The sequence below is a fragment of the Neophocaena asiaeorientalis genome, unplaced genomic scaffold, assembly GCF_003031525.2.
Source record: "Neophocaena asiaeorientalis asiaeorientalis breed wild unplaced genomic scaffold, Neophocaena_asiaeorientalis_V1.1 scaffold540, whole genome shotgun sequence".
Lineage (NCBI taxonomy): Eukaryota > Metazoa > Chordata > Mammalia > Artiodactyla > Phocoenidae > Neophocaena > Neophocaena asiaeorientalis.
The window spans coordinates 3,996,060-4,020,013 of NW_020172141.1; the positions used below are offsets into that span (position 1 = coordinate 3,996,060).

At 38.0% G+C, this 23,954-nt stretch overlaps 1 protein-coding gene across 11 annotated transcripts in view; it reads left to right on the forward strand.

Moving 5' to 3' along the window:
- Positions 1 to 23,954, forward strand: part of NCOR1 (nuclear receptor corepressor 1) — a 141,924-nt gene that overhangs the window by 40,468 nt on the left and 77,502 nt on the right. For 7 of the 11 annotated variants that reach the window (XM_024753426.1, XM_024753421.1, XM_024753463.1 and 4 more), the window contains exons 6-12: positions 11,560 to 11,673; positions 16,871 to 16,927; positions 17,487 to 17,539; positions 17,894 to 17,920; positions 19,948 to 20,014; positions 22,308 to 22,480; positions 23,687 to 23,777. In XM_024753426.1, coding sequence (XP_024609194.1) covers positions 11,560 to 11,673; positions 16,871 to 16,927; positions 17,487 to 17,539; positions 17,894 to 17,920; positions 19,948 to 20,014; positions 22,308 to 22,480; positions 23,687 to 23,777 — 582 coding nt within the window. The remainder of the gene's footprint in view (positions 1 to 11,559; positions 11,674 to 16,870; positions 16,928 to 17,486; positions 17,540 to 17,893; positions 17,921 to 19,947; positions 20,015 to 22,307; positions 22,481 to 23,686; positions 23,778 to 23,954) is intronic. The other 4 variants (XM_024753446.1, XM_024753450.1, XM_024753479.1 and 1 more) reach the window with 1 other exon arrangement.

Genomic DNA, 23,954 nt, shown 5'->3' on the forward strand with positions numbered 1-23,954 from the left:
GCTGGGATGGCAGCACCATTTATACTCCCACTGGCAGTGTGTTCACGTTCCAGTTTGCGCATGTTCTTGCCTTCACGTGGATGTGAAATAGTTTTAATTTGCATTTCTCTGACAAGGAATGAGACAGAGCTTGTTTTCACTTGTTCATGGGTTGTGTGCCTTATGTGGATGGTTACTCTGTCATTTTCTTATGTTTAGTGTTTCCTGAAGCCTCTCGTCAGGTATGTGTATAGCACGTGTCTCCTAATTTGTGGCTCGTCATTTCACTTTTTGGGGTTGGGGTGGGGGGGAGGTGGGTTTTTTTTTTGAGATTAAGAAAGTGTACTGTTAAAGTGTACACTTTTAAAGTGTACAGTTCAGTGGCTTTTATGTATTCATAAAATTGTGCAACTGTCATCATTATATATTTCCAGAACATTTTTATCACTTCATAAAGGAACCACATATCTTTTAGCAGCTACTCTTATTTCCCTCTCCCCTCAGCCCCTGGCAACTATAAACCTCTTCTCTCTATATATGGATTTGCCTATTCTGGACATTTCAGATAAATATAGAATCATAATATGTGACATTTTGACTCCTTTTATTTAGCATGTTTTCAAGAGTCATCCATGCTGTATCTTGTATCAGCACAAAATTCCCATTGCATGGATATACTATGTTTTGTTTATCCGTTCATTAGTTGATGGCATTTAGGTTGTGTTCACTTTTTTTTTTTTTTTTAACGGTATGCGGACCTCTCACTGTTGTGGCCTCTCGCGTTGCGGAGCACAGGCTCGGGACGCGCAGGCTCAGCGGCCATGGCTCACGGGCCCAGCCGCTCCGCGGCATGTGGGATCTTCCCGGACCGGGGCACGAACCCGCGTCCCCTGCATCGGCAGGTGGACTGTCAACCACTGCGCCACCAGGGAAGCCCTAGGTTGTGTTCACTTTGCGATGTTATGAACAGTGCTGTTAGTTTTTGTGTGGACATGTTTTTTTGGTTCTCTTGGATATATACTAGAAGTAGAATTGGCAGAGTCACATGACAAATCTCTGTTTAAAGCTTTGAGGAACTGCCAAACTGTTTTCCAAAGTGGCCGTGTGTCATTTTAAATTCCCACCAGCAGTGTATGAGGGGGGGTTTCACCTTCTCTACTTCCTTGTCAACATTTGTTGTTGGTTTTTTAAAAAATAGCTATCCTAGTAAATGTGAAGTGGTATCTCATTGTGGTTTTGATTTTCATTTTCTTAGTAACCAGTGATGAACATCTCTTTATGTGCTTGTTGGCCATTTGCATATTTTCTTTAGAGAAATGTTCATTCAGATCCTTTGCCCAGTTCTTTTTTAGCTGGGTTGTCTTTTCATTGTTGAGTTGTAAGAGTTCTTTATATATTCTGCATACTCAGATGTATGATTTGCAAATATTTTCTCTCATTTTGTGGGTTGTCTTTTTACTTTCCTGATAGTATTCGTTGATGTACAAAACCGTTATTTCCTCTATTTGATTCATTCAAATATGTATTGAGCATCTAGGGAGATGCAAAAGTGATTAAAACATGGTCAAAGAGGTAAATCAAATGAATAAATAATAGAAGGCAAAGTATAAGATTCACTGAATCACAGCAGTCAAACGAAAGTGCTGTAGGAAATCAAGAGTGAGATTGCTTCTAGCCTGGAGAGGGGTGTGGGTGGCAGGAAAGTCAGGAATCGGGATTAAGATTAAAACAGAAGACTTCGTCTGGATTGCTAACGAGACTCAGTTTGAACCCTCCTTTGTATTTGTCTCTCCTTTTCCTCTCTCCCAGACTTGCCTGCATTTTTACTTTAATGTCTTATACCGAACTAGGTCCTTTTGGTGTTTTAGGAGGTTTTTCTTTTTCTTTTTTTCCCTCTGTTTCTTGGAAGGATTCTTGACTTTTTTGCTCTTGGTATTTGATGGTTTTGAGTCTTTTCCATTATGGTTTGATTTTATGCCTTTCTGGCTGGAGTATCGTACAGATTTCTTTGCTGGAGCTTTTTCTTCAGCTTCTCTTCACCTTCATCAGCAAGTTTTGCTTGTTTTCTGTGGAACCTTGCTACCACTTCCAGATACACTTAGGGGTTTCACATCCTCCTCTTCTTCATCTTCTTACTCTGCATCTTCTAAGTGCTGTCCACTAATAAGTACAAGCCCTGAACTACTTCTAGACCACAGGTAGTATTGTTTCAGAGCCCCCCAGGGAAGCCACTGGCTGTACAGACGTTATCAACCTTGCCAGGGCTGCTTTGCTTAGGCTGCCTCTCCTTCAAGAGTGTGCACTTCACCCTTTGCACCAGCCCCGAAACTGACCCTTCCTAAAGATAACTGCTCATTTTCATCATTCTCCACTTTGAAGTGATAATCTTTGTTGGTCTTCAGTTGACAACTAAAAGATAGTTCTGGGGCCCCAGGGGCACACACTTAGGTGGGAGAGAAGGTGGACAGAGATAAGTGACTTCCTTTCAGAGGACAGCTGAGCAGGACAGAGTCATACGGGGGCGGAAAGTTTTTAATTGTGATGAAGTCCAGTTTATTTTTTCTTTCATCACTTGCACTTTTGGTGTCATATCTAAGAACCTTAATCCAAGTTGCATAATCCAAGGTCACAAAGATTTATACCTATGTTTTCTTCTCGGAGTTTTGTAGTTTTAGCTCTTACATTTAGGTCAGTATTTTGGTGAACAGAATTTCTGTAGGTTTCATATGAGACCACCCTGGGACCATTGAAAGAGTTTACTTATGTTGTCTTTTTAAAAGTTTTATAGTTTTCTCATCAAATTATTCTTTTTTTTTAATTTATTTTTATTTATTTTTGGCTGTGTTGGGTCTTTGTTGCTGTGCGCGGGCTTTCACTAGTTGTGGTGAGCGGGGACTACTCTTCGTTTTCGGTGTGTGGGCTTCTCATTGCGGTGGCTTCTCTTGTTGCGCAGCATGGGCTCTAGGCACGCGGCCTTCAGTAATTGTGGTGCATGGGCTCAGTAGTTGTGGCTCGCGGGCTCTACAGCGCAGGCTCAGTAGTTGTGGTGCGTGGGCTTAGTTGTTCTGCGGCATGTGGGATCTTCCTGGACCAGGGCTCGAACCCGTGTCCCCTGCATTGGCAGGCGGATTCTTAACCACTGCGCCACCAGGGAAGCCCTCATCACATTATTCTTAATCTACCAGAAATTGAATTTTTGTGTCTGCCTCAAGGTAGGGGTCAATATTCATTTTTTTCCCTGTATCGATAATTAAAAAGGTCGTCCTTTTCCAACTGTTCTACACTTTTAGCTCTATTATAATTCAGGTTTGCATCTATATATGGATTGATTTCTGGGCTTTGTGGTCTTTGTGTTCTTTGTGGTACTGATGCAGAAATATAATAGATATCCTTCTGATTACTAGAGCTTTATTCTTTTTTTTTCCAGTGAGGCAAACCCCACTTCTATGGGCATGATTTAGCTTTTTTAAAGTTTTTTACCATCTCATATAACTTTTAGAATCATTTTTTTCAGTTTTCCAAAATATCTTTCTGTAATTTTCATTGGAATCATATATAATACAGAAATCAATTCGGGGATGATGGTATCTTTATCTTAATGAGTCTTCCTGTCCGTGGCTATGGTATATCTGTCTATTTAGGAGGGCTTTCATGTTTTATTACTTTCTTTTATATGCCTTGTGTTAGATTCAGCTCTAGGAGCTTTATATTTTTGATGCTATTGTTAATAATATCTTTTCAAAAATTATATTTCTTCTAACTGTTGCAGTTTTTTTTCACATGCTAGAATTACTTTTTTAAAAAAATATTGAAGTATAGTTGATTTACAGTGTTGCATTAGTTTCAGGTGTACAGCAAAGTATTCATATATATATGGTCTTTTTCAGATTCTTTTCCATTATAGGTTATTACAAGATATTGAATGTAGTTCCCTGTGCTATACAGTAGCTCCTTGTTGTTTATCTTCAGTCTTTTATTTTTTTTTTAATAGATGCCAGCAACCTCCCTAAATTATCCTTGTACTGTTAATTACTTATTTGTAGATTTTTTTGGGTTTTCTATGTAGGTAATGGTCATATCAACAGTAAAAAAAAAAAAAAAAAAAAGACAGTTGTTTCTTTCCTTCCAGTTCTTAAACCTTTTCCTTTTCAGTTGCCTTATTGCTCTGCTTAAGACTGCAGTGCAACATTGGGACTTCCCTGGCAGTCCAGTGGTTAAGACTTCGCCTTCTAGTGCAGGGGGTGCGGGTTTGATCCCTGGTCCGGGAGCTAAGATCCCACATGCCTCCGCAGCCAAAAATCTAAAACATAAAACAGAAGCAATATTGTAACAGAATTCAATAAAGACTTTAAAAATGGTCAACATCAAAAAAAATTAAAAAAAAAAACCTGCAGTGCAACATTGAAAGTGGTTATTCTTGTTCTTTTCTGCTTTTTCAGGAATGCCTTTTACTTTTTTTTTTTTTGTTGTTAGTTTCTGATTTATAACAAAGTGAATCAGCTATACATATACATGTGCTCCCATGTGTCTTCCCTCTTGCGTCTCCCTCCCTCCCACTCTCCCCCTCCCACCCCTCCAGGCTGTCCCAAAGCCCCGAGCTAATATCCCTGTGCCTTGCGGCTGCTTCCCCCTAGCTATCTACCTTACTACGTTTGTTAGTGTGTATATGTCCATGACTCTCTCTCGCCCTGTCAAAAGCCTTTTACTTTTTACTACCACTGGTTATGATGTCAGTATTATAGACATCCTTCCTCAGATTGGGAAATTCCCATCTGGTCCAGTGTGCTGAGAATTTAATCATGAGGGACACTGAAGTTCACCAGATGCTTTTTCTGCATAAGTTTGTTGATCTTATTATTCTCCTTTAAAATATATTAATAAGGTGAATGACGTTAGTTATTTTTCTAGTGTTAAATCACCTGTGGATTTCTACGTTTAACCTAACTTAGTCATGATGTATTATCTATTTTTAATAAATTGCTGGACTTGACTTACCAGTATTTATTTTGGGATTTTTGTATCTTATTTGTGAGATAGATAAGCCTGTCATTTTCTTTTCTTATACTGTTCTTGTCTGGTTTGGTAACAGATCATGCTAATGTCACAACCTTTCTAAACTCTGAAATAGTTTAAGATTGTAATTATTTAGTAAAATCAGCTGGATCTAGTGGGTATTTTTTGTGTAAAAAGTATTTTAAAATTAGTGATTCAATTTAAAAACATTCACTTCTATTCTGGAGATAGTTTTTTCCCTCATTTTGGGGAATATAGTTGTATCTTCTGTATCATCAGTTTCTGCTTCTTATTTCCTCTTTGGTTTTATTCTGCTCTTTTATAATTTGTCAACATTAACTTTTTAGTTTTTTCTTCCCCCTTCTCCCTGTGCACTACTTTAACTTCATTCAGCAAGTTTTAATTTATAATGCATTTTATTATCCATCCTGGTTTCTTTTTCAACTCCTGTATTAATAGAAGTGTTCTTTTAAAGTTCTTACATAAAAATGTTTTCTTGACTATTTTTGGTTATTTGATTTCTAACTTTATTGTGGCCAGAGAGTATGGTCTCTAATACCCAGTCTTTTGAAATAATTGGTTCTTGAATTTTGGCCTAGATGATGGTCAATTTCATAAAAATACTCTGGGCATATTTGAGAAGATTATATATTCTCTACTTTAAAAAATCATCCACATCTTCTCTCATTTTTGTGTGTAACTTAGCAATTACCACTATGATTTTGGATTTGTCTCTTTTTCCTAGTAATTCTCAACTTTTAAAAAATTGAGGTAAAAAAATTGACATGCAACGTTATATTAATTTCAGGTGTATAACATAATGATTTTATATTTGAATGTATTGCAAAAAGGTCTCCACAGTAAGGCTAGTTAACCATCCATCACTCCATATAGTTACAGAATTATTTTCTTGTGATGAGAACTTTTAAGATCTACTCTCTTAGCAACTTTCAAATATACAGTACAGTGTTGTTAACCATAGTTGCCAAGCTGTACTTTACATCTCCATGACTTACTTATTTTATAATTGGAAGTTTGTACCTTTTGACTCTATTCACCCATTTGGTCCATCTCCCCCCTGCCCCTGCTACCACCAGTCTGTTCTTTGCATCTACCAGCTCCTGTTTCTTCCCCTCCCCTCCTTCCTTCTTTTCCCTCTTTCCTTCCTTTCTCTCCTTCCTTCCTTCCTTCCATTTTTTCCTGCCTTCCTTTACCTCTTTCCTTCCCTTCCTGTCTTTCTTTCAGGATTCTACACATAAGTGAGATCCACCTGTATTTGTCTTTTTCCATCTGACTTCACTTAAAATAATGCCCTCAGGGTCCATCCATTTTGTTGCAAAAGATGAGAGTCCATTCTTTTTTTATGGGTAAATAATAGTCCATTGTGTATATATACCACTTCTTCTTTATCCATTCACCTATTGGTGGACACTGAGGTTGTTCCCATGTCTTGGCTATTGTGAATAGTGCTGCAGTGGGGCCCGCTATAGTACCAGCATCTACGCAGTGGGGGAGCTCCCAAGAGTGGCTGCTGCCAGTGTCTTGTGTCCCGAGGGTGAGCAGTGGCCGGGTCTACCCACCCCCCCGCCGCCTCTCTGGGAGACTCTCCAAGACCAGCAGGTTCATATTAATATGGAAACGCGGGCCCCTGATTTTATTGATACTTCTCTTCATCTCTTCTGTCATGAAAGAGAAACTAAACACAAAATATGCCCCAGAAAATATGTCCAAGCCTAAATTCAGATGCATGCTAGGATTCCAAGATTTCTGCCTTTCAGCCCAGCTCTTGAAGAAATTTATACAGTGGCAGATGCAAGGTTTCTCTGTAGAAGAGACTCAGGAATGGTGATGTGTTTGCAAGGAAGAGCTGGGGCTAAACTGTCTTTTAGGCAAACTGTATTTGCCTAAAACTAGGCTTGTTTGGAGTGAGCTGCCAAATCTGCTAGTGAATTCACATTCCCCTGGGAAGCCTGCTTTTTGGAAGGTGTTCAAGAAGTACTGAACTTTCAAAAAAGTCTGAAAACTATAATTGACCCTATATGTGAAGGCTCGTGAACTAAACTGGGTTCTGACAATGTGGACAGCAACCTCCCAGTTACCGCTTTCCATTCTCAAGTGGCGCTGCTTCACCTCTTGTAAAATCCTCAAATTCCTACCTTAATGGCCAGGAGGAAATCAAACTGTGGAACTAGTCTGCACCTCCAAAGCCCCAGCAACCCCAAACTCTGTTATCCTCCCTTTCATTTCCCATTTTGACCCCTTTTAATGATGACCCCCCCAAAAAAAGAAACTGCTGCAGTGAACATGGGGGTGCATATATCTTCTTGTTCATGTTTTTTTCTTTGGATAAATACCCAGAAGTGGAATTGCTGGATCATATGGCAGTTCTATTTTAATTTTTTGAGAAACTGTTTCCGTAGTGGCTGCACCAGTTTACATTGCCAGCAACAGTGCACAAGAGATCCCTTTTCTCCACATCCTTGCCAATGCTTTGTTTACCATAAAGTCTGCTTCGCCTGATATTGATGTAGTTAGATCAGCATTCTTTTGGTTGATATAGGTTAGTGTATCTTTTTCTTTCCCTTTACTTTCTGTGCTTGTATTTTAGGTATATCTCTTATATAAGTATGTATCTGGGTTTTGTTTTTTATTGAGTCTGACAAACTGTCTTTCCACAGGGTAATTTAGTTCTTTTAAATTGACGATGATGTTCCCTGGTGGTGCAGTGGTTAAGAATCTGCCTGCTGGGCTTCCCTGGTGGTGCAGTGGTTAAGAATCTGCCTGCTAATGCAGGGGACACGGGTTCAAGCCCTGGTCTGGGAGGATCCCATATGCTGCGGAGCAACTGGGCCCATGAGCCACAACCACTGAGCCTGCGCGTCTGGAGCGTGTGCTCCACAACAAGAGAGGCCGCGATAGTGAGGCCCACGCACCATGATGAAGAGTGGCCCCTGCTTGCCACAACTAGAGAAAGCCCTCGCACAGAAACGAAGACCCAACACAGCAAAAATAAATAAATTAATTAATAAACTCCTACCCCCAACATCAAAAAAAAGTGGTCTAGAGCCCATGAGCCACAACTACTAAGCCCACACTCTGCAACTACTGAAGTGCAGGCGCCTAGAGCCCGTGCTCCGCGACAAGAGAAGCCACCGCAATGAGAAGCCCGCTCACCACAACAAAGAGTAGCCCTCGCTCACTGCAACTAGAGAAAGCCCACGTGCAGCCAAAAATAAATAAATAAAATAAATAAATTTATAAAAAAAGAAAAATAAAAAAAAATAAAAAAAAAAAGAAAAATAAGTTGATGATGATGATTGGTAATATCTCAATTATTTTAAAACTATTTTATGCTTTCTGTCTTTTTTTTTTGGCCTCACCATGTGGCATGTGGGCTCTTAGTTCCCTGACCAGGTAATGAACCCATGCCCCTGGCAGTGGAAGCACAGAGTCTTAACCACTGGACCGCCAGGGAAGTCCCTGTCCTGTCTTTTTTATGCTGATATTGATGTTCTTGTTTGTTTTTTCCAATCCTTATTTTGGATTGATTGTCTTATTCCATCTTCTCCTGCTCCACCAGTTTGGATTTTATACATTATTTCTTTGTTTATAGTGGTTCCCCAGAAATTTTAACAGTCTATTTAACTCGAAGCCTAAAACTAAGTAGTATCTTAACCATCTTCTTGAGTATAGGAGGGCATAGAATTTCTTGATTCCTTTCTTTCCTCCTTTTATGCTATTGTTGTCATATATTTTAGTTCTTTCTTATTTTTTTTAAAACTGCCAAAGACATTATTATTTTATATGGTCAGTCTTCATTTCGGTTCACCCACGTATATGTCATCTTATTTGCCCATCGTTCCTTCCTGCAACACAGATCTTTCATTTGTGAGAATGTGCTTTCTCTTGAAGAACGTCCTTTAGAATTTCCTTTAGTGAGTATCTGTTAGCTGGAGAGTTCAGTGTTTGTTTGGTTTTCATAACTTAACTGTTGTCTTTTACTTATGGCTGTTATTGAAAGGTATCTTTGTTTGGAATGTGGTTATTTTCTCAGTTTTCCCTGCATGCTGTCTTTTTCCTTTCATTGCCAAGAGATCAGCCCTTAGTCTAATTTGTGTTCTTTTGTGGAGAGTGAATTTTCTCTCTGGCTGCTTTCAGTAACTTTTTCTTTGAGTGCTGTTGTTTTTACTATGATTTCTTTAGGAGTAGGTGTTTTTTTTTGTTTTGTTTTGTTTTTTAAATATTTCCAGGTTGAGACTCACTTGACTTCCTGAATGTGTTAGAGTTTTTCATGAGTTCCAGAAAATTCCTTAGCCATTATCTTTTTTACAAAACCCTTTCCTACAGTTTCTTTATCATCTTTTGAAAGTTCTGTTAGATGTAATATTTTATCACTCTGTCTTCCATGTCTCTTAATTGCTTTTCTTTCCCATTTTTTCCTTCTTCAGGCTTAATTGTGTGCAGTATCTTCATTTCTGTCATATCTGCTGTCAGGTGTATTTTCAATTTCAATAATTATGTTTTTATTTTAAGCATTTATTTATTTATTTGGCCGCACTGGGTCTTAGTTGTGGCACGTGGAATCTTTTAGTTGCAGCTTGCGTGTGGATCTAGTTCCCCGAGCAGGAATTGAACCCATGCCCGCTGCCTTGGGAATGTTGGAGTCTTACCTACTGGACCACCAAGGAAGTCCTTCAATAATTATGTTTTTAGTGCTGGAATTTTTATTTGGCTCATTTAAAAAATCTGCTTGGTCATTTAAAAAATATCCCCCCCCTTGCCTTTTTTTTTTAATATGTTGAGCCCTCTTTTATTTATTAAATCATATTAGGTTTATTGACAATTCTTTTAAGTCTTAGTGGATCTTATTCTTCTGGGTTGGTCACATTTTTACTTTTCTTTAGTTTCTTCATGTATAAAATAGTAATAATACTAATAACACCAACTGAATCATGAGATTGTTGTATGAGTTGAGATAATGAATGTATTAATATATATGTCACATAGTGAATGCTCAATAACATGTAACCCATTAAAATAATTAAAAATGAGACATAGTGTATGACTTATGAGATATACAGGAACTATAAATTTTATTGAGGAATATAAAAGACAACTTGAGTAAATAAATACAGCAGAATAGAAACACAGTATTAATAATGTGAACTCATGTTAATTCACATTTTATATAATTTCAATAAAAATTCTAACTAAATTTATTTTTAAAGTTTGCCAAAATTATCATAAAGTTAATGTAAAAGAATAGGTGAGGAAAGTTTGTTTGTTTTGTTTTGTTTTTAGACTTACTGTGGTTTTGTCCCAGGGCTACTTAGCTACTAAGAACAAAATGTGATTTCCTGAAACTTGTTTGTTTCTTTCTCTGCACCTACTTAACGGGGATTCTAAAAGAAGGCCCTCTGAGCAAGGGAATAAAAGGGCATGGTTGAAGAACTCATTCCCATAAAAATGATCTCAGAACGCCAAATATCTTTTGCTCACACAGATAGCAGGTTGCAAGAGTACTTTCTGTTCCAAAATGGACGTGGTCCTCACTGGAGGATTTTTATCCTTTCATTTGGGTGCGGTCTGACTTAAATGACTAGGAACCTTGACTATCAGTCTTACTTGGTAGTATAGGTGATTTTTTTTTCTCCTAGGCCTTTGGTAGACTTAACCATCTTTACCTAATGTCTTTTTTATCATTTCATTCAGTGAACTTATATCCATGTAGCTATTTGTTGAGCATTTACTAGGTATCAGGCACTAGTTAGGTGATGGAAGACAAAAAGCAGTGAACTTAGCTGAGTCAGTCCTTACTTCAGTAATAATTGTAGGTAATAGTTACTGACTGTTTATAGTTGTGCTTGCCATATATTGAGTCATTTAATCCTCTCAGAAAGCTATGTGGTAGGTAGGATTAATATCCCTACTTTACATGTGAGGGGTTTGTATACTTGCTCAAGATTGAGGTAAGGACTAGAAGGGGTCCTAGGATCAAGCCACTTGCAAAGGGTGACCCTAAGGCTGAATCCTGGGCAGAGTAATTTAGATGGGCTCCTGCTTTGTGATTGCACACACCAGCAGTCCATATTCTTTTGGTTTTCCCAGGGCCTCTTCGCTGTAGAGTATAGTTTGGCAGGGGAGTAGGGTAGAGGATGGTGCTGTGCTGACTTAAGGATTAACCCTTGAACATTCTACCCTCCTCTCCCCGCCAGACGTTAACACGTACTGTGTATCTATAACACAGAAAAGCATTACAGTGCCACAGAAGGTCATTGTGATGGAGGTAGATGGGCTACCTTCATATGTTCAGATTCTCTTACTATTTTGCTTTAAATTTATCAGAATTAAAATATAAAAGGATTTTTCAAATGATGACTTATGTTGTTTAGTTATTAGTCAAAATAAATCTGATTGGGTTTGGGTCCATTAGGCCCTAGTAGATTAAGTGATTACCCTATAGAATCAGCAAAGCATTGCTCAGAAGCATGTGTTATCTCTGGTGATTAATTACTAGTGGGGCTGATGTGCAGCAGATGCCTGACTCTTCCTTTCTGGGTCTCTTAGCAACAGCTCGAAGAAGAAGCTGCTAAACCTCCAGAGCCTGAGAAGCCTGTGTCACCTCCTCCCGTGGAGCAGAAACACCGCAGTATTGTCCAGATTATTTACGATGAAAATCGGGTAAGTTCGTGCCATTCCCGACGGCACAGGCCTTTAAAACCACTGGGCTACGCCTTTTCCAGTCGTCTGTGTATTCTGTGGTGATATTAATTGTATTAAACCTTTCTGTTATAATTTTTAATGTTCTTAAACTTTGAAGAAAAGTTGATAGTTGTGTCTTAAATTATTTAATATTTCATTTGCATTTTATATGGTATAATACTATTTTGTGACAGTATAATTTTATCAGCTGAATCTCTCTCCTGTTATATAAATAGTGGTAAGCAAGTGTGTAGCACATAATACAGCCATTCTGTAGTTTTTCACTTTATAAGCAACATTTAATGCCAAATACACTCTTCTAGTAGAGATGGTCATTGGACGTGGAAATGGCTTGCATTATCTGCTTCAGAACTGATAGCTGGGGTGTGCTTTGAATTTTAGTTACAGAGTATGAGGCCATTGACCTTTAGGTCAACTTTCCTTTTTAGGTTTGTTAAAATAATTTCTTCTTTCATACTCATAATTAAAAGTGTCCACGGATTTAGGAAAGCCAGGCCTCAATTCTATGAATAATTTTGTGACGCTGAAGTTCGTTTTTGGCCAGAATCCAGCCCAGGAACTAGCAGTTAAAGGGAAACTGATTTCACATTAATGTGAAGAAAACCTTTTAACAGAGCTGCTTAACACTGGGCTTCCAGAAGCCCCCAGTTCAAGAAAGAATTATATGCTTTAAGTACTATGGTAGAGAATTGGCTTGTCACCTTAAGGTGACCATAAGGTAGAAGTTGGGGATTGTCATTTCAGTTTATTTGCCTTGTAGTGAGTGGAGTCTTACACAGGCATCCTGTAGCAAGGTTAGCCCAGATCCTAAAGGAAATTGACCTTAAGAAAAGCAGCTGTGAGATAGTCATTAAATACACTTTTATAGGAATGATCTTGGACTCAGGCGTATGTGTGTGTGTAGATAGATAACCGAAAGTCATCAAGTACACAATACTTAAGGAATTTTAAGTCGCTGAGAGGCAGAAATATGGACAATTATTACTAGTTCCTTGACTGGGTTCAAAATCAGTCCAATTTATTAGGCAGAACAACCTACGTGGAGATGAGTCCAGTGAGGGTGAAGGGCAGTCGGTAGGAGTGATGAGGACCCCTCAGGGCATGCCTGGAGGGCAGTGACGCTGGGGTCCTTGCAGAGAAGTGGCCCAAGGTCAACAGGTGCTTCCTTGTTTAAGAGAAGCAAGGTACATGGATTTTATATGAAATCTCCTGCTTTTAAAAAAACACACTGGAGAACAAGAAAGTACTTCTGAGGGCTGATAGGCTTCATGGCCAGTTTGTGACTTCAGGGGTAAAGTAAATAGGGATTAGAGCTGATAATAATGGAAAAGGCTCTTATAAAATAATATATTGACTTCTTTCTTAGTATGAGTTACTTTTCAGATACATTGAATTCAGTGATATTTATTAATTGATTGAATTTCTTAATTAGCCTTCTTTTACAGGCCTAATAAACAGTTCCAGTGTTAGTGAATTCTGCGGTTGCCTGACTAGGATGTGAGGACTGAAAACTATTGAACAAGATCTGATAGAGAATTCAGTTTGTGTTAATTTATATATATGTATTTTTTTCATTAGCTAGTGTAGTAAATGTTCCTTGATGCCCATCAGCAGAAACGAAAGCTCCTTTTAGACCTCTTCTTGCCATTTTAGCATTTACAATTCAGTTTGTTACACATTCTGTGAAGAGTAGAAGAACCAAACTTGAAATCTGTCTTAATATTAGACTTGCAATGAGGATTGTTTTTAACTCAGTAACCATAGAAATCATCTTTCAAAAAATAAGTTCTTTTTGTATCCCCTGCTGCTAGTCATCTGCCTTGGTGGTGCTTGTGCAGTAGACCCCGGATGGTAGCAGAAGCCCCCGAGGGGCGTGATGGGAGCAGGCCGCTTTCTCACCACTGACCCTTGCCTGTGTCTTCCTCCTCACCATGCTGCCTTTGTTAGACCTTCACTGCCTCTGTAGCTTTTTGTCATGAATGACCTTACCTGTTTGGACACCGAGGGCACAGAGCGATGGGGGGCAGCAAGAGTACATCTCCGTCTTGTTCCTTGTTTGACAGTGGCAGATACTGGTTGGCAATTAAGCCAAATGTGGCCCAAGAGATAGGGGCCCTTGTCTCATATGAGGCATCTTTTATTTAGAAAGTTAGTGCGAGGCAGAAAACTACCTCAAACTGACTGTTAGTTTTAAAATTGGCTTCCTGGGAGAAAAATTGCCTTGTATCACGTTTAAACTTGAGGCTAGGATTCATTTAGTCTCCAAACAGACTCTTCTCCTGGACTGTTTTTAACAGTTCAATTTGCTGTTACCCTTCCCAGTTGTAGGTTCCAAAAATATTTGTAAGTGCTCTAATTTCAGCATTGTAATACCTATAGAAAAGAGAGGGTGTGCAGTGAAGCTTTCAGGAACATGTTTATATTTTGATTGAATGATTTGCGAGTTAACGAGGCACCAGAAGAAGGAAAGTGATTGACAGTGGAGAATGTACTTAGTGCCAACAACCTCTGGTCACCATGGCCATTGTCCTGGAAACTATCGATTTCTCTCTCTTTGCCACTTTGCAGACTTGGTTAATCAATGAAGAGCCTCAGTCCTGCCTCCTGGATATTGGTCTGGTCAATTGCTTCTCTCTTCCTCCTTTGCCAGTTGCTTGATTGGAGCCCTCACCTCTCATAGATGCTGAGTTTCCTTCCTTCAGTCATTTTTTTCTTTCTAATCCATCCTTCATATTTGAGCCCCCTGACGTGGTTCTTCAAATAAAATCTTTTTTTTTTTTGCGGTACGTGGGCCTCTCACCGCTGTGGCCTCTCCCGTTGTGGAGCACAGGCTCTGGACGCGCAGGCTCAGCGGCCATGGCTCACGGGCCCAGCCGCTCTGCGGCATGTGGGATCCTCCCGGACCGGGGCACGAACCCGTGTCCCCTGCATCGGCAGGCGGACTCTCAACCACTGCGCCACCAGGGAAGCCCCAAATAAAACCTTTTGATGACTTCCGCCTTTCTACAGAGTAGCCCAACCTTTTCATCAGTGCTTACGTGCCTGCCTGCCTGGCTGGCCCGTGGCCCAATACTCCCTTCTTAGCCATACCCTACCAGAACAGGTGTGAATGTTCCCTTGACGTTAGTAATTTACCCCGTGATGTTTCCCCTGCCGTCAGGCATCCCCGTGGCTTGCCTTTCTTGTCTGTTGGGTGCATTCGACTTCAGGACCCAGCTCAAGTATCATTTTCTCTATGAAGCCTTTCAAGACTCCTTATCTTCCTACACCAGGAAGGATATCTTATTCATTGTTTCCTTAGTGTCTCGCAGGTGCCTGGCACATAGAACATAGTCAACGTATGTTTGAGGCATTAATTACTTCTACCTATAGACTTAGAATAAAATTATATTATGTAAATGTGAAGGTTTTAAATTAATTTTTTTCTGCCAAACGATAGGTTAATCTGTTCTTAGCAGTTAAGCCAACATGAAGTCAAATATGTAATAAAATTTTGCAAAACTTAAATCTTGGGATATGCAAACACCTTAAATATTAGCCTTTAAAATTAGCCCTGAAGAGGTAAGTGCCTTTACGTAATAGGTTACCAGTAAATATTTGTCGTGATACGATTTCCCCCTTGTCTCTCAGTATTCTCTGTTACAGCCTCACTTAGCCTGCCTGTTCTTGGCATAGACTCTATGTAACGTGGAGTGCCTCAAGAAAGCAGGTTTAAACATTGGAGAATGAAGGTCATCTAGAGAGAATCAGCTGTAGGTGCTAGATATTCCAAATTTATCATCTGTGATTATGCTGTTTGTGTGTTATTTAACATATACCTTAAAGCTAATAAATTTTGTGATAATTACATTTTGGCTTTTTGAGATTAGAACATTGTTCTCAACTGCAGACTGTTTTGATTGTTGTAACTTGGGGGAGGGGTGGAGTGCTGCTGGCATCTAGTGGGTAGAGGCCAGGGGTACTGCTGAATAGCCTACAGTGCCCATGACAAAGAAATGTCTGGCCCAAATGTTAATAATACCAAGGTCGACAAATCGACTTAAAACTATATATAGAAATAGCATTAGCTGTGCAAGTTCATTCTTTTTTTTTATAGTTTTGTATATGACATTTTTGATATGTTTATTTCTCATCTCAATAACATTTTAAGTTTCTTGGAGTTTGGAAAGTGCGTTACAGTACTTTGAGCTTCCTTTGCTAATTAAACATAGTTCTTTTCACATAATATATGCTAAATAAATATTTGAACTATTGTAATTGATAAATGAAAAGGATAGTGTTTATTTTAAGGGAACATCTTTCTCTACACTTGGGGATACTGATTAGTTCCATTCCCATTTGTGTGTTGCATCAGAAGCCCTGGAGAGTTTCCCAGCCACAGTGCGTGGACATGGGAGTCTCTGCAGCGGGCAGTGAGCCCTTGTTGTTACTAGTGAGCATGTGCTGGGGCAAGAGAGAGATCTGAGAACCCCTGACACATTTGCTGGATGTCAAATTCCAGCTTAAACAGCTTTAGTATTGAATTTTGTTATATTTCATTTGTCTATGTAAAGGTAGATTTCTGTTAGATAGATAGCACTTTGGTCTAGATGATTTTACTTCTGAAAAAGGCATGTAAAAGTATATAATTCAACATTTATTTATTACTGAATACTTTGAGTAATTCAAACTGGTTGTATTCTCTTGTTATTACTACGGTTTTCTTATAATTGGAAAATATGCTCATTATAAGCTTTTCTTCAAAGAGATCGATTTGGCTTACCGTAGTAAAGATTGGCAACTTTAATGAAAAGTTAAAAACATAAAATACCATAAAGACATTGAGTTGAAGTATTAAAAATGTTTGAAGGATTCATTTCTAATAGTGAATCTCTGTTCCCTCTCCCTGGAATCTTAATATCTGTTTGTTTTTAAGAACTTACCAATTCTTTAGGTTTTGCTTTCAATACAAATGTTCAGATCTGACTGAATTTTGTGAGGGAGTTATGAAAATAAAATTAGAGAGTATTTCAGGCTATCATATGAAAGAAGAATATTTGGAAATAAGGATAAGTTTGACTGTAGATTAGTATTTAGGTAAATATTAAATTGGAAGTGATTTTGCATTTAGGTAATATAATTTTTAATTATACAATATAATAATGTTTTTATCTAGAAAAAAGCAGAAGAAGCTCATAAAATATTTGAAGGTCTTGGCCCAAAAGTTGAACTGGTAAGTAAGAAATTTCTTTTTTCATGTCTAGTGCTCTTTTTGCAGTAGTTTTTCTTGGGATAAAATGGAATACAGTCATTTACTTTGGGATGAGAGTGATGTAGCTGGGCAGTAAGGGTGATAAGCTTGAAATAATGTGCACGAGCTTGGTTACCTTTGCAGAAGCATTTTCCTGATTGTGTTTTTGCCTGAGCAGGCATTTAATCACTCGGTTAGAAGGAGAAAGAATTAAGAACAGAAATAGAAAGCTCTTTGAATCATACTGTTAGGGTAATATTAGTGTTAAATCCTCCTTTGCCTTTGAGATTAAAAAAAATCTATGAATGAATTTATTATGGGGTACAGTGAATTTATGAACTTTCCTAGAGCAGTGGCGTTGTTAGGAGATGGGGTGGACAGAGTTATTCAGGGAACCTGAGCCTGGAGGTTTTGGTAGGGCGTCCGTTGTGTAGACCCAGTAGTACTGTACCTCGGCTACCATTGAGATAGAAATTGTGTCTTTGTCTCTTTATAGATGATGTACAACATTTTGTATATAAATGTTTGATTTATTTTATAGCCACTCTATAACCAGCCATCAGATACCAAAGTGTATCATGAGAACATCAAGACGTAAGTATTGATCATCTTTGGAGTTCTTCAGTTAAAGACCGTATATTCTATAAAGAGATCATTTTTATGTTATCTGCTGACATAGTATTATAATATAGTGTAGGTGTGTTATAATATAGTGTAGGTGTGTTTTAGATTTGTGTAATTTGCTGTCGTTTTACTATATGTTATCTTCCTCTGGCTTCTTGGGGGTTGGGGTAACAGCTTTGAGTTTCCGAGGCCAAAAAATGAAATAAATTATTGCATAAAACTAGCTGGTTTTATAATCTGCTAGTAAAAAAGGTGGATACTTAACATTGAAATGGCTTACCTTGAGGCTTGAATTTTTTGCCTCCTGTTTTGTCTTTTTTTCAGTGGAGTACCTGCAAGGCGCATGATGAAGTAAGATAATGAAGCTTTTTCATTTAAGACTAGTGATGACACCGTCCCCCACCAAGCCACATCTGCCATTGCAAAGTAGAAGTGCCACGGATCATTTTATCATTATTCAAAATCCTATTCTAGGGAAATCCCTTCCATGACTCTTGCTAATGACGGTATTTGTAGACCCTTCTGCCATTTCATGTCCTGGTGCCTTGGAAGCGCTCAGCCACCTCATGTGGGTGAGGAGACTGCTCCAGGTTGTAGTTTGCTTAGCCTTGCTCATCCCAGACACCAGGCCTTTATGGATGCACATTTTGGAATGAGAAAATAAGTGAAAAGAAAACCTAATTTACTGATCTGATTGAAGTAAGAGAGGAAGCTAGATAGGTATCTTTTTTTTATTATCATATTTTAAGAGAATTTTAGATGAATTATTCTTAGTTTGTAACAAAAATGTGATATTTCTACTTTATATGTTTTATTAAGTATAACCAGAACATTATACTTATTTACTAGTACCGTTACTAATGAGCACATTGCTATTTATATATATATATATCTTTTTTTCTTTTAAAAACTTTTCTTACTGAGAGGATGTGCAGTAGTTGACTGCTTTGCAGAACTGGTGGCGAATATAATTTGCATGGTAGTATGCATGATGAAAATTGAATAATTTTAACTTTTGTTAAGTAAGTGGTTTATAAGAAAAGTCATATACTTAGAATTTTTCTGTGAGATGCTGCTATGGGCTTGACAACCCTTAGAAGTAGGTTAGGCAAAACTCATATAAAATATACCTTGTTTTGGAACTGTTTCTCTGTTTTAACATTTTTACAAAGGAGAATAGCAGATAAAATCTAGTTGGCTACTTTTAATGATTTTTTTTCCGCAAAGCTTCCGTTATGTTTGTGTTCTGTCTTTTCCCTGATATTAGCTGCAGAGCAGCCCTGATTTATTTCATATTAGCTACATTGCCTACTACAGTGCTTATCACACTGTCCTGAGATGGGGTTCTTCATTTAAATTCTTAGGAAACATTTTAAGTTTATAGTTATTGATTGTCATTTGCTTTTGAGTAGCACATAATTACAATGAGAGCAAACTGAATATATGGTAACGCTCCTGCTGTACATCACCTTGTGAAATACCGTTCACTCAGCTGCATGCGTCTGTATGGATCGTTCAGTAGCTCTTCTGTCATCACCGTCATTTGCTTTGTATGAAATAGCAAACGTTCATTTTAATAATTCTCTTCATCTCTTGGCTACTTTTCCGTATAGCCAGCTCCTGACTGTCCATGCTTATTTGAGTGGAGCCAGTGTCAGTGTTAGTCTTGAGTGGCAGATAATCCAAAAAATTACTCCTACTTGCCTTGGCTTTGTATTTATATTTGAATAATCAGCTTGAAATCCTTTCTGGAAGTAGGTGGGGTATAGATATTTATATCTGAGCCTGCATGTCATTGTTTTTGAAGGTTGCAGTGCTTCCAATGTGAAAAGTGAAACTATTACACTAAGTTATAAGGGAAGTCTTCCTGTCCTGTCACGTTGGCCTCCATGGCGTCTTAGAGTGTATTGTGTTGTTTCTGTGTAAAGCAGAAGCTGCCTCTGTGTTGGTGCACTCTCACAGGAGGGAGGACAGCACATGCCTGAGGGAGGAGATAACTTTACAAGCTCCGCCTTCTCTTACGCACCCCCCTCCCTCCAAGATTGTGCCAAGGTGTTTATCTCACGAGGGTTCTTAAGGAGAATCAGTAACTGTGTAATCAGAACTTGAAAATAATATTTGCCTTACAGTTGAATGTAATAACTAAAAATGAACTATTTGTATTAAAGTCTTACTATAGAATGGGAGGAATTTTAGTCAGTTCTAATTATTGCAGGAGTCTTATTTTGCAGGGTGAAAAAAATTAGGGTTAACTTTGATTACATCATATATTCTTAAGTGATCTTCGCTTGTTTTTCAGTGTCTCTAAAAACAAAAGTGAATGCATTATTAAATTGTACTTTTTCTTAATGTCATACAACCATATTTTTCTCTTCTAGAAACCAGGTGATGAGGAAAAAACTCATTTTATTTTTTAAAAGAAGAAATCATGCAAGAAAACAAAGGGTGAGGTCCTATCCTTGTTAACTGAAATTTGTGCCACTTTCCCGTCCGCGCTTCTTCAGGCATTCGCTTTCCCATTGTAGTGAGAACGGTTCTTGATCACACATGAGAACAGGTGCTGATTTAGACAGTAACTATAGATGTGACGTAAATATAAATCTAATTCTAGCAACATTTTGATGTCATAAATCACATTTAATATCATTATCAAATTAATTTCTTTGGTCATCTGTGTATAACATTTTCATCTAGCCAAAATAAAGAAAATGGTGAGTAGTTAAAAAAATGAAAGAGAAATAGGATGATCTACATTTAGTCTCTTAACCCTCAAACAAATGTGGGTAAGTTATGGTCATGCTGATAAGACATCACTGTTCTTTCTTATTAGAAACTGGGTCAGCTAAAGTCCAGCTTTTTCAAATTCACATCGTTTTTCATATTTATTATATGACTTGCAGTCTAAAAATTTTGTGGTTATAATCTTCATGGAAATTAAGTTAACAGAAAATATAATGCCAGTATTCTTATTTTTATAGTGTGTTCCTACTAATTTTAGACAGACTATTAATTCATTTAAATTGTTTTTTAGTGAATAAATGATGTTCTTTGATTCACATCAGAAATGAACTTTGTACCTTGTATTTAAGGACCTGACAGTTTAATGAATTTTAAGGGTCAACAGCTTTTATTTGGTATATAACTGCTAATGTTCTAATTTGCCAGTCTAGTCCTTCAGATACTTTCTTAAATTACCGGTCTTGAATCTTTTTTTTTTTTTTTTGCCAAGAGCATACACATATAAATAAGAAATTAGCTAAAGTATTTTTTTCTATCTGATCATTTTGTTGTAATCATGGTGTATTTGCTATCTGGAGACACAAACACAGAAGCATGGACTTTGTTTTCATACTTCACAGGGTATTTAGTTATGAAGTTTATATGTTCATTGATTTGCTTAATAAATACTTATTGGCTATTTCCTTTGTCCCATGTATTATTCTACAAAGGGAGCAGGCAGCCGCGTGGTTTTAGCCCTTAGGGAGCCTAAGGAGTAAGGGGGTAGATGAGGCTGCAGGCGATTACAGTGTTGTGGTCTTACGATGGCACAGGATGTACAGATGACCATGAGAGCGTGTAAGGGGACAGCTGGCGCAGATATGAATCATGAGGGGTGTTGCACAGGAAAACCAGTCCTCTGCAGACTTTAACAAGCAGTGGGAGCAGCTCACGGGAAGGTCTGGGAAGTGGAGGGAGTGTGGCAGGTTGGAGAGGGCTGGGCTTGGACTGAGCTGGGAGGGTGGCGAGGAGTGAGGCTGTGCAGGGAAGCCAGGGCCGGGTTGTGCACAGATCCTGAGGGCAGCTTTTAAGTGTTTGAGCTGAGGAAGTGAAATGTTGAGCTCTGTGTTTTAAGAAGTTGCATCTGGTTATGCCATTCAGGGTGCATGGGAGTCATCTAGGAAGGAGGCCGTTGCTTGAATCCAGATGAGACCGAGGGGGCAGCACAGAGCTGAGCGCAGGTGGAGGCCCAGGAGTAGACAGGCTATGAGGAGACGGGGCATGGGGAAGGCAGTGCTTTCCCTTCGTGGCCGCTTCCTGGAGCTGACCGTGTGGCAGGCCCTTTCGTTGTCTCACACCCACGGTCTGGGGCTTGTAGTGCACGGTTCTTTTTTTCTTCTTCTCTGTTTAAAAAATGAGATCATACATTATTCTTTCCTCTAAAAGCATTCGCTCTCGAGTTCATGTAGTTTACTGCATTTCTTTTTATCATAAAGAACAACCAATTTCTGCCTTTTCCAGACTGTCAAAAATGTTCATTATATGGCATTATTTGTAGTAAGAAAAAACTGCAAGTAACCAAAACGTCCAGCAGTAGAGGGATGGTTTAAGTGTGAGTGTTTTCTCTGACCTATTGGAAGGATAACAACAAAATGTTAATCCGCTTGCCTTTGGGATTATGAACTATTTACGTGTTTCTATTTCTCATTTTCCATTTTTTTTTGACAGTGAAGATGTAAATGTTATCAGAGTGGCTCATCATTTAGTTTGTTAATTTGTGTAGTCTTAATATTAACTAAAAAATCCAGCCACGATAGGCTCTATGTGTTGATCTTTCCTAGAAAACAGCTCCCTTTCTTTCTCTTCTTTCAGATCAAGGACAGCTTTTCATTCACAGTTGAGTCATAGGCCACATGTACTTCTGACTTAGCCTTAAGAAGTAACCTTTACTTTAAAGTATTAGGTTTGTCAGAATCGCAGAGTTTAGTTTAATTATTAATTTGCTACGGGTATTTAATAGGAGCAAAAAATCTGCCAACGTTATGATCAGCTCATGGAGGCATGGGAGAAAAAAGTGGACAGAATAGAAAATAATCCTCGGAGGAAAGCTAAAGAAAGCAAAACAAGGGAGTATTATGAAAAGCAGTTTCCAGAAATTCGAAAACAAAGAGAACAGCAAGAACGGTTTCAGCGGTAAGTGGTTTGATGTTTAATGGCTATGCTGTTTTCCTTTGAATCATACTTTTGATCCTTCACAATATTTATTGTTACCTGAATCTAATCATTAAGAAAGTTCATAAAGAAATTTTATTATGTTTTTCCTCTTTTTTTTTCAATGGAAGTATAGTTGATTTACAGTGTTGTGTTAATTTCTGCTATATAGCAAAGTGATTCAGTTATACATGTATATACATTCTTTTTAATATTCTTTTCCACTATGGTTTATCACAGGATATTGAATACAGTTCCCTGTGCTCTACAGTAGGGCCTTGTTTATCCATTCTATATATAATAGTTTTCATCTGCTAATCCCAAACTCCCAATCCATCCCTCCCCTGCCCCTTGGCAACCACAAGTCTGTTCTCTGTGTCTGTGAGTCTAAGAACTTTTATTTTGAATATAAAACTTCATTATCAGCTAACAATGTTTATGCCTTAGTGAATCTAATATTAATTTTTTATATTTAATCATGCTGTTGAATCTAAATTTAAGTGAATATTTTGATATTAATTCTTCAGTTCTTGAAAACGCTCATTCCTTTGGAAATGACAGTTAGTAAGAATAGACTTGCATGTCTCACAGTTCGTCACCTCCCAACATGATCAAAACTCTTAAATTGATTGCTAATTGAGAAATTCTTTGTTATTGGTATGTAGTTTCTGATTTCTTTTTACTTTTAGAGAACAAGTACTTTTGCAAAGGTAGAAGCTTTAGTTTTCTTCTCCACTGTCTCATGAAAGCCCCGTTAATCACAATTAAGTTTCTGTCAGGGATGATGATTGTGTTTTTTTCCCATCCCTTTAAAAATGTTTTGTGTATTTTTCTAAGTCTGCTATCCTGTTCTCTGGAAGGCAGACAAAAGATTGCTATTTGAGATGAAAATGACACCAGTAACTGTAGTTTTCCAGAAGTTTCCCATAAACAGTTCTGCCATGGGAACTTAGACATGTAACCTTTAAAAAGAAATCTTACCATTAAATTGTTACTAATTTTATAGATAAATGGCTTAAACATATTACTTAAAAGTAGTTTCTCAGTAGCATTTTAGGTTTCTTCTCTGACTTCTAGTTGATTAAAAAGTCCCATTCAGAAAAGAAATCGATGTAAAAGTAATCTAACTGATATGTCTTCTTTATAAAAGGCCTTTAAATATATCTAAAATTTCTCCCTCATATTTAGAGTTGGGCAGAGGGGAGCTGGTCTTTCAGCCACCATTGCTAGGAGTGAACATGAGATTTCTGAAATTATTGATGGGCTCTCTGAACAGGAGGTAAGACAGTTAATTGATTTAATTCAAGTTAATTGATTAATTATTCAGGCATTTTAGCCTCATACCCCATAAACTAAGGGTTTATTTGTATATAACTGAGGGAACACTTATGGCGTTTGAATTGTTCCAAAGTTTGTGGCCAACCATCGAAGGTTTGAAACAAGGCCGCCCTATGAT